The 14,475-nt window shown below is 41.0% G+C and overlaps 1 protein-coding gene across 1 annotated transcript in view; it reads right to left on the bottom strand.

The window, feature by feature from the left end:
- LOC144686417 (receptor tyrosine-protein kinase erbB-4-like) overlaps positions 1-14,475 on the bottom strand; it is a 974,945-nt gene that overhangs the window by 276,644 nt on the left and 683,826 nt on the right. Inside the window, exon 20 of the mRNA XM_078551583.1 lies at positions 9,718-9,903. Within this exon, the coding sequence (XP_078407709.1) occupies positions 9,718-9,903 (186 nt within the window). The remainder of the gene's footprint in view (positions 1-9,717; positions 9,904-14,475) is intronic.

Genomic DNA, 14,475 nt, shown 5'->3' with positions numbered 1-14,475 from the left:
TCTCTGTTCCCTGATGTAATTCTTTAAAGTTCGTGTTCCCTGTTGTAACTCTTCAATATCCCTGTTCTCTGCTCTAACTGTTTAATGTCCCTATTACCTGCTCTAACTCTCTAATATCTCTGTTCCGCATACAAAGTATATAATAACTCTGTTCCCCACACTGACTCTTTAATATCTCTGTTCCCCACACTAACTCTTTAATATCTGTTCTCCACACAAGCTTTTTAATATCACTATTCCCCGCAAGAGGTAGTTAATTTCTCTGTCCCCGCACAAACTCTTTAATACCTCTGCTCCCTGATCTAACGCTCTAATATCTCTGTCCCCACACAAACTTTTTAATATTTCTGTTACCTGCACTAACTCTTTAATATCTGTTTCGCGCACAAAGTATATAATATCTCTGTTCCCCGCACTAACATTTTTATGTCGGTTTCCTGCTCTAACTCTTTAAAATCTCTGTCCCCTGCTCTAACTCATTAATATCCCTGTTCCCTGCTCTAACTATTTAATGTCTCTGTTCCCTGCTCTAACACTTCAATGTCTCTGTCCCCTGCTCTAATTATTTAATATCTCTGTTCCCTACTGTAACTGTTTAATATCTCTATTCCCTGCTCTTACTCTTTAATATCCCTGTTTCCTGCTGTAACTCTTTAATGTCCGGTTCCCTGCTCTAACTCTGTAATGTCCCTGTTCCCTGCTCTAACTATTTAATATCTCTGTTCCCTGCTCTAACACTTCAATGTCTCTGTCCCCTGCTCTAATTATTTAATATCTCTGTTCCCTACTGTAACTGTTTAATATCTCTATTCCGTGCTCTTACTCTTTAATGTCCCTGTTCCCTGCTCTAACTCTTTAATATCTGTTTCCTGCTCTAACTCTTTAATATCTCTATTCCCTGCTCTAACTCTTTAATATCTCTGTTCCCTGCTCTAACTCTTTAATGTCCCTGTTCCCTGCTGTAATTCTTCAATATCTCTGTTCCCTGTTCTAACTCTTTAATATCCCTGTTTCCTGCTGTAACTCTTTAATGTCGCTTTTCCCTGCTCTAACTCTGTAATGTCCCTGTTCTCTGCTTTAACTGTTTAATGTCCCTGTTCCCTGCTCTACCACTTTAACATCTCTGTTCCGCGCACAATGTATATAATAACTCTGTTCCCCGCACTAACTCTTTAATATCTCTCTTCCCTGCTCTAACTCTTTAATGTCCGTGTTCCCTGCTCTAACTCTCTAATATCCCTGTTCCCTGCTGTAAATCTTTAATATCTCTGTTCCCTGCTCCAAGTCTTTAATATCCCTGTTCCCTGCTCTAACTCCTTAATGTCCCTGTTCCCTGATGTAACTCTTTAATATCTCTGTGCCCTGCTGTAATTCTTTAAAGTCCGTGTTCCCTGTTGTAACTCTTCAATATCCCTGTTCCCTGCTCTAACTCTTTAATGTCCCTGTTCTCTGCTCTAACTGTTTAATGTCTCTATTCCCTGCTCTAACTCTCTAATATCTCTGTTCCGCGCACAAAGTATATAATAACTCTGTTCCCCGCACTAACTCTTTAATATCTCTGTTCCCCACACTAACTCTTTAATATCTGTTCTCCACACAAGCTTTTTAATATCACTGTTCCCTGCAAGAGGTATTTAATATCTCTGTCCCCGCACAAACTCTTTAATATCTCTGCTCCCTGATCTAACGCTCTAATATCTCTGTCCCCACACAAACTTTTTAATATTTCTGTTACCTGCGCTAATTCTTTAATATCTGTTTCACGCATAAAGTATATAATATCTCTGTTCTCCGCACTAACTCTTTAATATCTCTGTTCCCCGCACTAACAATTTTATGTCGCAGTTTCTTGCTCTAACTCTTTAAAATCTCTGTCCCCTGCTTTAACTCTTTAATATCTCTGTTCCCTGCTCTAACACTTCAATGTCTCTGTCCCCTGCTCTAATTATTTAATATCTGTTCCATGCTGTAACTCTTTAATATCTCTGTTCCGCGCACAAAGTATATAACTCTGTTCCCCGCACTAACTCTTTAATATCTCTGTTCGCCGCACTAACTCATTAATATCTGTTCTCCACACAAGCTTTTTAATATCACGGTTCCCTGCAATAGGTATTTAATATCTCTGTCCCCGCAATAGGTATTTAATATCTCTGTCCCCGCACAAACTCTTTAATATCTGTTTCCTGATCTAACGCTTTAATATCTCTGTTCCCCACGCTAACTCATTAATATCTCTGTTACCTGCGCTGACTTTTTAATATCTCTGTTCCCTGCTCTAACTCTTTAATATCTCTGTTCTGCGCACAAAGTATATAATAACTCTGTTCCCCGCAATAAGTCTTTAATATCTCTTTTCCCCGCACTAACATTTTTATGTCTCTGTTTCCTGCTCTAACTCTTTAATATCCCTGTTCCCTGCTCTAACTCTTCAATGTCTCTGTCCCCTGCTCTAACTCTTTAATATCTCTGTTCCCCTGCTGTAACTCTTTAATATCTCTGTTCCCAGATCTAACTCTTTATTGTCCCTGTTCCATGCTCTAACTCTTTAATATCTCTGTCCCCTGCTCTAACTCTTTAATGTCTCTGTTCCCCTGCTGTAACTCTTTAATATCTCTGTTCCCTGTTCTAACTCTTTAATATCCCTGTTTCCTGCTGTAACTCTTTAATGTCGATTTTCCCTGCTCTAACTCTGTAATGTCACTGTTCTCTGCCCTAACTGTTTAATGTCCCTGTTCTCTGCTTTACCTCTTTAACATCTCTGTTCCGCACACAAAGTATATAATAACTCTGTTCCCCGAACTAACTCTTTAATATCCCTGTTCCCTGCTCTAACCCTTTAATATTTCTGTTCCCTGCTCTAACTCTTTAATGTCCGTGTTCCCTGATGTAACTCTTCAATATCCCTCTTTCCTGCTCTAACTCTTTAATATCTCGGTTCCCTGCTCCAACTCTCTAATATCCCTGTTCCCTGCTGTAAATCTTTAATATCTTTGTTCCCTGCTCCAACTCTTTAATATCCCTGTTCCCTGCTCTAACTCTCTAATATCTCTGTTCCGCGCACAAAGTATATAATAACTCTGTTCCCTGCACTAACTCTTTAATATCTCTGTTCCCCGCACTAACATTTTTATGTCGCAGTTTCCTGCTCTAACTCTTTAATTTCCCTGTTCCCTGCTCTAACTATTTAATGTCTCTGTTCCCTGCTCTCACTCGTCAATGTCTCTGTCCCCTGCTCTAACTCTTTAATATCTGTTCTCCACACAAGCTTTTTAATATCACTGTTCCCCGCAATAAGTATTTAATATCTCTGTTCCCACACAAACTCTTTAATATCTCTGTTTCCTAATCTAACGCTTTAATATCTGTTCCCCACACTAACTCATTAATATCTCTGTTACCTGCGCTAACTTTTTAATATCTCTGTTCCCTGCTCTAACTCTTTAATAGCTCTGTTCCGCGCACAAAGTATATAATAACTCTGTTCCCCGCACTAAGTCTTTAATATCTCTTTTCCCCGCACTAACATTTTTATGTCTCAGTTTCCTGATCTAACTCTTTAATATCTCTGTTCCTTGCTCCAACTCTTTAATGTCTCTGTTCTCTGCTCTAACTCTTCAATGTCTCTGTCCCCAGCTCTAACTCTTTAATATCTCTGTTCCCAGCTCTAACTCTTTAATATCTCTGTTACCTGCTTTAAATCTTTAATAACACTGTTCCCTGCTCTAACTCTTTAATATCCCTGTTCCCTGCGCATACTCTTTAATATCTCTGTTCCCAGCTCTAACTCTTTAATATCTCTGTTACCTGCTTTAAATCTTTAATAACACTGTTCCCTGCTCTAACTCTTTAATATCCCTGTTCCCTGCGCATACTCTTTAATATCTCTGTTCCCTGCTCTAACTGTTTAATGTCCCTGTTCTCTGCTCTAACTGTTTAATATCCTTGTTGCCTGCTCCAACTCTTTAATATCTCTGTTCCGCGCACAAAGTATATAATAACTCTGTTCCCCGCACTAACTCTTTAATATCTCTGTTCCCCGCACTAACATTTTTATGTCTCAGTTGCCTGCTCTAACTCTTTAATATCTCTGTCCCCGTACAAACTCTGTAATATCCCTGTTCCCTGCTCTAACTCTTTAATGTCCCTGTTCCCTGCTCTAACTCTTTAATATCTCTGGTCCGCGCACAAAGTATATGATAACCCAGTTCCCCGCACTAACTCTTTAACATCTCTGTTTCCTGCTCTAATTCTTTAATATCTTGGTTCTCTGCTCTAAATCTCTAATGTCCCTGTGCCCTGCTGTAAATCTTTAATATTGCTGTCCCTTGCTCAAACTCTTTAATATCCTTGTTCCCTGCTCTAACTCTTTATTGGCTGTGTTCCCCGCACTAACATTTTTATGTCTCAGTTTCCTGATCTAACTATTTAAAATCTCTGTACCCTGCTCTAACTCTTTAATATCCCTGTTCCCTGCTGTAACTCTTTAATGTCTCTGTTCCCAGCTCTAATGCTTTAATGTCCCTGTTCCATGCTCTAACTCTTTAATATCTCTGTCCCCTGCTCTAACTCTTTAATATCTCTGTCCCCTGTTCTAATTCTTCAATGTCCCTGTTCCCTGATGTAATTCTTCAATATCTCTGTTCCCTGCTCTAACTCATTAATATCTCTGTTCCCTGTTCTAACTCTTTAATGTCTCTGTTCTCTGCTCTAACTCATCAATGTCTCTGTCCCCTGCTCTAACTCTTTAATGTCCCTGTTCCCTGCTGGAACTCATCAATGTCCCTGTCCCCTGCTCTAACTCTTTAATATCTCTGTTCCCTGCTGGAACTCATCAATGTCCCTGTCCCCTGCTCTAACTCTTTAATATCTCTGTTCCCTGCTCTAGCTCTTTAATATCTGTGTTCCGCGCACAAAGTATATAATAACCCAGTTCCCCGCACTAACTCTTTAATATCTCTGTTTCCTTCTCTAATTCTTTAATATCTCTGTCCCCTGCTCTAACTCTTTAATATCTCGGTTCCCTGCTCTAAATCTCTAATATCCCTGTGCCCTGCTGTAAATCTTTAATATCGCTGTACCCTGCTCTAACTCTTTAATATCCCTGTCCCCTGCTGTAACTCTTTAATGTCCCGGTTCCCTGCTATAACTCTTTAATATCACTGTTCCCTGCTCTAACTCTTTAATACCCCTGTTCCCTGCTCTAACTCTTTAACATCTCTGTCCCCTGCTCTAACTCTTTAACATCTCTGTTCCCTGCTCTAACTCTTTAATATCTCCGTTCACTGCTGTAACTCTTTAATGTCCCTGTTCTCTGCTCTAACTGTTTAATGTCCTTGTTACCTGCTCTAACTCTTTAATATATCTGTTCCGCGCACAAAGTATATAATAACTCTGTTCCTCGCACTAACATTTTTATGTCTCAGTTGCCTGCTCTAACGCTTTAATGTCCCTGTTCCATGCTCTAACTCTTTAATATCCCTGTCCCCTGCTCTAACTCTTTAATATCACTGTTCCCTGCTCTAACTCTTTAATGTCCCTGTTCCCTGCTATGACTCTTTAATGGCCCTGTTCCCTGCTCTAACTCTCTAATATCTCTGTCCCTTGCTCTAACTCTTTAATATCCCTGTTCCCTGCTGAAACTCTTTAATATCTCTGTTCCCTGCTGTAACTCTTTAATGCCCCTTTTCCCTGCTCTAACTCTTTAATGTCCCTGTTCTCTGCTCTAACTCTTTAATAACTCTGTTACCCGCACTAAATCTTTAATATCTTTGTTCCCCGCACTAACTCTTTAATATCTGTTCTCCACACAAGCTTTTTAATATCACTGATCCCCGAAATAGGTATTTAATATTTCTGTCCCCGCACAAAGTCTTTAATATCTGTTCCCTGATCTAACGCTTTAACATCTCTGTTCCCCACACTAGCTCATTAATATCTCTGTTAGCTGCACTAACTTTTTAATATATCTGTTCCGCACACAAAGTATATAATAACTCTGTTCCCCGCACTAACATTTTCATGTCTCAGTTGCCTGCTCTAACTCTTTAATATCTCGGTCCCCGCACAATCACTTTATTATCCCTGTTACCTGCACTAACATTTTTATGTTTGTTTCCTGCTCTCACTCTTTAAAATCTCTGTCCCATGCTCTAACTCTTTAATATCCCTGTTACCTGCACTAACATTTTTGTGTTTGTTTGCTGCTCTCACTCTTTAAAATCTCTGTCCCCTGCTCTAACTCTTTAATATCCCTGTTCTCTGCTCTAACTCTTTAATGTCTCTGTTCTCTGCTCTAACTCTTCAATGTCTCTGTTCCCTGCTGTAACTCTTTAATATCTCTGTTCACAGCTTTAACTCTTTAATGTCCTTACTCCTTACTGTAACTCTTCAATATCTCTGTCCCCTGCTCTGACTCTTTAATATCTCAGTTCCCTGCTCTAACCCTTTAATATCCCTGTTCTCTGCTCTAACTCTTTAATATATCTGTTCCCTGCTCTAACCCTTTAATATCCCTGTTCTCTGCTCTAACTCTTTAATGTCCTTGCTCCCTGCTCTAACTCTTTAATATCTCTGTTTGCTGCTGTAACTCTTTAATATCCCTGTTCCCTGCTCTAACTCTTTAATATCTCTGTTCCCTGCTCTAACTCTATAATACCCCTGTTCCCTGCTGTAACTCTTTAATGTCCCTTTTCCCTGCTCTAACTCTTTAATGTCCCTGTTCTCTGCTCTTACTGTTTAATGTCCTTGTTACCTGCTCTAACTCTTTAATATCTCTGTTCCGCGCACAAAGTTTAGAATAACCCAGTTCCCCACACTAACTCTTTAATATCTCTTTTCCCCGCACTAACATTTTTATGTCTCAGTTTCCTGCTCTAACTCTTTAATATCTCTGTCCCCGCACAAACTATTTAATATCTCTGTTTCCTGCTCTAACTCTTTAATACCTCTGTCCCCTGCTCTAACTCTTCAATATCTCGGTTCCCTGCTCTAAATATGTAATACCCCTGAGCCCTGCTGTAAATCTTTAATAACTCTGTTCCCTGCTCTAACTCTTTAATATCTCTGTTCCCTGCTGTAACTCTTTAATATCTCTGTTCCTTGCTCTAACTCCTTAATATCTCTGTTCCCTGATATAACTCTTTAATGTCCCTGTTCCCTGCTCTAACTCTCTAATATCTCTGTCCCCTGCTCTAACTCTTTAATGTCCCTTTTCCCTGCTCTAACTCTTTAATGCCCCTGTTCTCTGCTCTAACTGTTTAATGTCCCTGTTCCCTGCTCTAACTCTTTAATAACTCTGTAACCCGCACTAAATCATTAATATCTTTGTTCCCCACACTAACTCTTTAATATCTGTTCTGCACACAAGCTTTTTAATATCACTGATCCCCGCAATAGGTATTTAATATCTCTGTCCCCGCACAAACTCTTTAATATCTCTGTTCCCCGCACTAACATATTTATGTCTCAGTTTCTTGCTCTAACTCTTTAATATCTCTGTCCCCGCACAAACTCTTTAATATCTGTTTCCTGCTCTAGCTCTTTAATATCCCTGTTCCCTTCTCTAACTCTTTAATGTCTCTGTTCCCTGCTCTAACTCATCAATGTCTCTGTCCCCTGCTCTAACTCTTTAATATCTCTGTTCCCTGCTGTAACTCTTTAATATCTCTGTTCCCTGCTGTAATTCTTTAATGTCTGTGTTCCCTGATCTAACTCTTTAATATCTCTGTTCCTTGCTCTAACTCTTTAATGTCCCTGTTCCCTGTGGTAACTCTTTAATATGACTTTTCCCTGCTTTAACTCTTTAATGTCCTTGTTTCCTGCTGTAACTCTCTAATATCTCTGTCCCCTGCTCTAACTCTTTAATATCTCAGTTTGCTGCTCTAACTCTTTAATATCTCTGTTCCCTGCTCTAACTCTTTAATATGCCAGGTCCCTGCTGTAACTCTTTAATATCTCTCTCCACTGTTCTCACTCTTTAATATCCCTGTTCCCTGCTGTAACTCTTTAATATCTCTGTCCCCTGCTGCAACTCTTTAATGTCCCTGTTCCCTGCTCTAACTCTTTAATATCTCTGTCCCCTGCTCTAACTCTTTAATGTCCCCGTTCCCTGCTCAAACTCTTTAATATCTCTGTCCCCGCACAAACTCTTTAATATCTCTGTTCCCTGCTCTAACTTGTGAACATGTCTGTTCGTCCACTAACTCTTGAATATCTGTTTCCCGCTCCAACTCTTTAATATCTCTGTTCCCAGCACTAAATCTTTAATATCTCCGTTCCCTGCTCTCATTAATATCTCAGTTCCTTTTATTAACTCTTAAATATCTCTACTCCCTGCACTAACTCTTTACTATCTCCGTACCTTGCACAAACTCTTGAATATCTCTGTTCCCTGTTCTTACTCTGTTTTCACTTTTACTAATTGTTCCTTTTGCTAGCATCAGGTTTGGTCCAATGCTAACTTGTCCCTGTGCAAGAATGTCATGGCTGCATGCCCCACTCAAGAACTTCAGTACCTAATTTTTGCTTTTATTTCAGTGCAGAAACCTGTACTGTCCATGTTCTGTACACTAGCTCTCAATTTTATTCTCCCTTTACCGCTTTTCAACGCTGTTCTCTGGTCTCAACTGTCCTAAAACCGTACTCTCTTCTCATTCTTTATGACCACTTTCTCCACTCTAAGGGTGGGATTTTCCAGCCCGCCCGCCGCCAGGATCGTCTGGTCCCGCCGTCACTCAATGGACATTTGGCTGGGCTGCCGAATCTTTTGCAGTGGGTCCCGCCACAATGGGGCTGGAAAATCCCGGCCGAAGTCTGTCCCCTGCACCATCAGGTCCATGAAAATAATCAGCAAGGTCTCACGTGCCATATACTCCTTCCTCTTCTTTTTAGTTAATATTTGTTTCTGCAGTTTCTCCAATGACCCTGGCAGTGATCAGGAGCTTAGTGTACATAACAGTGGAAGAAATCGTCAACCTGTCCCACTATGAGACAGTGCACAACATACCCACATCACATCCTGCTAAAGACAATGTATAATGTGCACCCATCCCTCTATCAGACAGTGTATGATATACCCACATCCTGCCCATGTATCAGGCAGTATATAACGGACCCACATCCTACCCCTCTATCAGACAGTGTATAATAAACCCACATCCTGTCTTTCTATCAGGCAGTGGATAACATACCCAATGTATAATGTACACATACCTTGTCCCTTTATCAGACAGTGCATAACAAACCAACATCTTGCCCATGTATCAGGCAGTGTATAACAGACGCACATCTTACCCCTCTATCAGATGATGTATAACATACCCGTATCCTATTCCTCTGTCAAACATCTCATTACTCACAATGTTTTGCTATGTGGTGTAAAGTTTTGGGATATTGCATACAATATTTCTTGCTCCTTCCATACATTAGCTGGTGGGTTAATTCCCTTGGTTTGCTTGTCTCTAAAATTGAATATCGCAGGATTGGATGAGCCTCAAAGTTTGCAACATAACAACGGGTACGTTGTGAAATACAATAAACATAATTAAAACTGATTCCTTATTCCTAATTCCTTATTCCAAATGTGTTCCACATTTGCCCCGTGTTCAGGCATTGTTTGAAGTAAAGTTGATTGTAGGAAAAATACACAGGTCATAGTGCAATTCTCCTCCCTCTACAATGCCTCTATCTGAATCATTCTGGGAGGGAATCTCTTACCTTTGCAATCTGGACACACCAGTTCAGAAGCAGCTGGGAGCCAATGTTATCCTTGTGTTCACGGACATAGTCCAGCAGGCAGCCATGGGGCATCAGCTGAGTGACCAACTGGATCGTGGGACTGAGACAAACACCCAAAAGGCGGACCAGATGTGGATGGTCCATACTGGCCATTATCAAGGCCTCCTGTGGGAAGAAAGAACAATCACATGAACCATTGAGCATGAGGATGTGTGTTAAACTTCATCTTCCCTGAATGATATGTACACCGTTCAAATAACCATTTATTGGCAACACTTACACCAATACAATCAGGAATGGCAAGGTTCATTTTCCTCTAGGCCCTGCACCTAGACACCAGTCAGAGTCCAACCAATCTGATCCTGCCTGATCTAAGTGGATCAGGTCATTGCCCAGATGCTCACCCACTGCCAGCCAGGATCTATTGTCTGGAAGTAAAAGAGGAAATTTCATCCTCTTGCCCAGGAGCAGAGGATTGGAGCCAAGATAGGAACAGGAAGAGGCCATTCATGCCATCAAGGCTGTTTTTCTATTCAATGAAGAGAAAGAAAGACTTGAATATATATAACACTTCCCACATCCACCAGATGTCTCAGCATTTTACAACCAATTAAGTACTTTTCTGACATGTCATCGCTGTTGTAATATAGGGAATGCAGTGTGCTCCTACAAACAGCAATGTGATAATGAGCACATCATCTGTTCTGTGTGATGTTGATTGAGGGATAAATATTGGCCAGGACACTGGGGATAACTCCCCTGCACTTCTTTGAGTTAGTGCCACAGGATCTTTTATGCAGGAGGCAGACAGGGCTTCAGTGCCAGTTTTGAACCTTGTAGTCTGAAAACTGTGATACTCACTAACTGAATTATCTCTTTTCAAGTGTTAAAATGGGATTTTATGGGCAGTAAGCAAATCTTCAATATTCTCTGATAAGGACTGACAGAATTGTGCCTCCATTATCTGCTCAGATCCGATTTCCAGATACACCACTTGAGGCGGCACTAGGGGCAATTTTCACATATAGTGCTAATCAAGTGCCGGCAAGAAGCCCATACCACATTTGTGGCTGAGCTTTGTTTTAATTTGATCAGCATCCTGCCCACACTCAATGACAGACAACTCGCCAAGTGGGGAGGGGCAGGAAATCCAGTCGCTCCCTCCCAGAGCTGAACAGAGAGCAAGGAAAGGAGGAAAGAAGGCTGCAATCCTGAGTAATATACAGGGAGTAGGATGATTTCTGTGGGCCCCGGAAAACCATTCCTGCTCCTATGGCCCCAGAAAAATCAGTGTCACAGCATTTGCTTTGGAATTCTCACTGCTGCTTCCAGCAGAAGTTATCCTTCTGTTGTACCCATTGCCACAGTGGAGCAAAAGGACAAAATACCAGCAGTGCAGCTACAAGTTAGAAATCAGTCAAGGGAGAGAGTTCATTGTATTTAATATAATTTGTTTCCAAGTTAATGGAGAAAATAACAGGACCTAAAGTGGGAAAGTCTCTAGGGTGTGATGGCTTCCACCCTTAGGTGTTAAAAGAAGCAAATGGGAAAATTTCTGATTGGTTAGTTACAATTTTCCAAAGGTCTCTGGTCTTGGGAACTGTGCTTTTGGATTGGATAATGTCACTCCATTATTTAAGAAAGGAGAGAGAGAAAAACAAGGAAACAACAGAGCTGATATCAGTTGTGGAGAAGCTACTGTAGTCAATCATCATGGACGCAGAGTGAAGGAATGCTTGGACAAGTGTGAGCTGATCAAAATAAGTCAGCATGGATGCGTGAAGAAATGGTAAAATAGCGCAGTAGTTAGCAACTAGGATTAGCAATCTGAAGGCCTGAGGATGAGTAGGTTATGTCTAATTGATCTGACTGAATATTTTGAGGGGGTCACTAGCATGCCAATTGGGAGAGTGTTCTATGGAAATTATCTGCATGAACTTCAGAAGGTCCTTTAGCAAAAATGAAAGCTCATATAATTGGGACACGAATTGGTAATTGGTTGGGGGATAGAAGATAGAGAGGGGGGATTGGTGGGATGTGACAAGAAGTGTTCCCCAGGGACCTGTTCAGCTTTTCAACATATTTATCAGTTACTTGAATGTTTGCAGTTAACAGCAAGTTAGCAGCCAAAGTAAATGGTGTAGGTGGTAGCAGGTAGTTAAAAAAGGGACATGGACAGACTAAGTGAATGGACAAAACTGTGGCAGATGGGGTTCAATATAGTGAACTGTAAGGCCATCTATTTTGGTTCCAAGAAAGAAAAAATCGGAATATTTTCTTAATGGCAAGAGAGCTGGGACTGTGTAAGGTATTTGGATGTCCTTGTCCATAAAACACTAAAAGCTGGTGCACAGGTACAAAAAGTAAGCAAAAGGACTAATGGAGTTTTAGCTTTTGCCTGAAGGTGGTTGGAATACAAAGGGCAGGAAGCTATTCTTCAATTTATGCAGCTTCTTGCTCACACTTTATCTCGAGAAGCGCATTTGTTTTTGCGTACAAAGGATGATATATTGGTCTTGGAGGGTTAAACAGTTAATTTCTGAGGCCAGGTTGCATATATTTGTCTTATATTACCTTGAGTTTCGAAGGTTGAGAGGTGATCTCATTGAGGTGTTTAAAATGATAAAGGGATTCAAAATTCAATCATTGATTTGCAGAGAGCAGGCTTTCAAATTCACCACAAAACATGAAAAGTACCTGAGTAAGTGCGCTGAGCCTATGCCCCTGGATGAGAACCAGCAATGCAGCCTTCACTCCACAACCTAACCTCTCCGCAAGCATCATTTCCTCCCTGCAATGTTTCACTTAAGGTACTACATAAATGCAAGCTGTTGTGGTTGGGAGGTTAAATTCAGGGAATTTTCTCCATAATTCCAACCCTACCAATTCAGCTTGGGCTCTAATGGAAAGTTGAAACAGAAGGAGCTTATTTTCTGATAGATGTTCCAGTGTCATAAAACTAAAGCCCTTTAATCCATAATGCAAATCTGGAATTTCAGATCTATATTAATATTAAATCACAATCGTTTAGGAAGGTTTTCAAATGGTGATTCTAAGAGGGGTTTTTTGGTAAATAATCTGACAATCCACTTAATGCTTGACTGCACCTCTATGTTTAACCTGAATAAAATCTACAGAACACAGACTGAAGGTCTATCACATCACATTTAAATGCAATGTATTCCCAAGTTCAATTATAATTAAAAGCTACTCTATAGAGTACTTCTCAGTTGGAAGTGTGTGACACTTTCTGTATTATTCATTGTTATATTCCTGCCATTGTGGCAAGCCATATGGTGCATGCCCTGGTTAACTGTTTCACTGCTGTTTTCTGTTTTACATTCTGAATAGTAATGGTCATTTGGTAGTACCCAACTTGAGTATTGCTGAAAGCAAAGAGACATATCAAAGCTTTTTGTCTTGCACTCATCAGGACACCTCGCAGGAATAACAATATAAGGGGAAAACAACAATTTACAGAGTATGTGAAGAGAGTGCCGATTGGTTGGCAGGTGGGGTTACCATGGAATCTGAATAGTTTGTTTCAAAATATGAAGTTGTCTAGTAACGCCTGGGAGTGTGTTTTTATTTGTGTGTTTGTGTGTGTGTGTGTGTGCGTGTGCGCACACGCTTGAGAATTTGTGTGTTTGAGAGACTTTGTGCCTGTTTTCCTTTGTGTGTATGCGTGTTCGTGTTTTTTTTTATTCTTTCAGTGGATGTGGGCGTCACTGGCAATGCCAGCATATATTGCCCATCCTTAATTGCCCTTGAACTGAGTGGCTTACTAGACCATTTTCAGAGGGTAGTTAAGAGTCAACCACATTTGTGTGGGTCTGGAGCCACATGTAGGCCAGACCAGGTGAGGATGTCAGATTTCCTTCCTTAACGGGCATTAGTGAACCAGATGGGTTTTATGACAATCAATGATTGTTTCATGGTCACCATTACTGAGACGAGCTTTCAATTCCAGATTTGTTATTGACTGATTTTAAGTTCCACCAGTTGCTATGGCCTGAATTTTTCATTCGTCGGGCGTGTGCAATTAGTGGGCCTGGAAGCGGACGGGAAATGGGCCTCGGGCTGCAAACAGCTCCTAACCACGATTTCACACTGGCTGGTCAATTAACGGCCAGACAGTGTAAAACGCATACTGAGAAATGCTCAGCACTGTCCAGGTGAGGGTGGAAAGAGGGCAGGTGTGGGTAAGCACTTCTGGTGAGCTCCCTGAAGGCAGACGGCTGCCCCAGGGAGCTGCAGGCATCCACAAAATAACGGAAATGACAAAAGTACTGAAAACATGCCCATGCAGCACAATCAAGCACCTGAACGCATACCTCATTAAAAAACACTCCCCAGATATCTCTTTTTATTTTGTTTCCCCACAGAGATTTCATCCCGCCCTGGATTGAGGTTTGAGCAAAAATGGGAATGCCGCCTGGGAGAATGGCCCATCCGCCAACCGTAATTGTGGACGGGCCACGTAAAATCGCTGTTAATTGCACCGTTATTGGGCTTAATTGCCCACTTAATTGTCAGTGGGCATGCTTCCGACAGCCACGCTAGCCTGCTGAGTGAAATGTCGCATGATTGCACAATGATATCGGGATGCTCGCCTAATGTTATCTCACGCTATTTCACAACTGCTCGGTGCGTGTGTGTTTTTCCATGTGAGTGATTATACTGTTCGTGTTGTGTGTTCATGTGCATGAATGTGTGTTTGTATGTGTGTTTGCATGA

Source organism: Cetorhinus maximus, chromosome 11 (assembly GCF_964194155.1).
Source record: "Cetorhinus maximus chromosome 11, sCetMax3.hap1.1, whole genome shotgun sequence".
NCBI lineage: Eukaryota > Metazoa > Chordata > Chondrichthyes > Lamniformes > Cetorhinidae > Cetorhinus > Cetorhinus maximus.
Note: the sequence above shows the minus strand (reverse complement) of the source record. Positions and strands in the feature narration are given on the sequence as shown.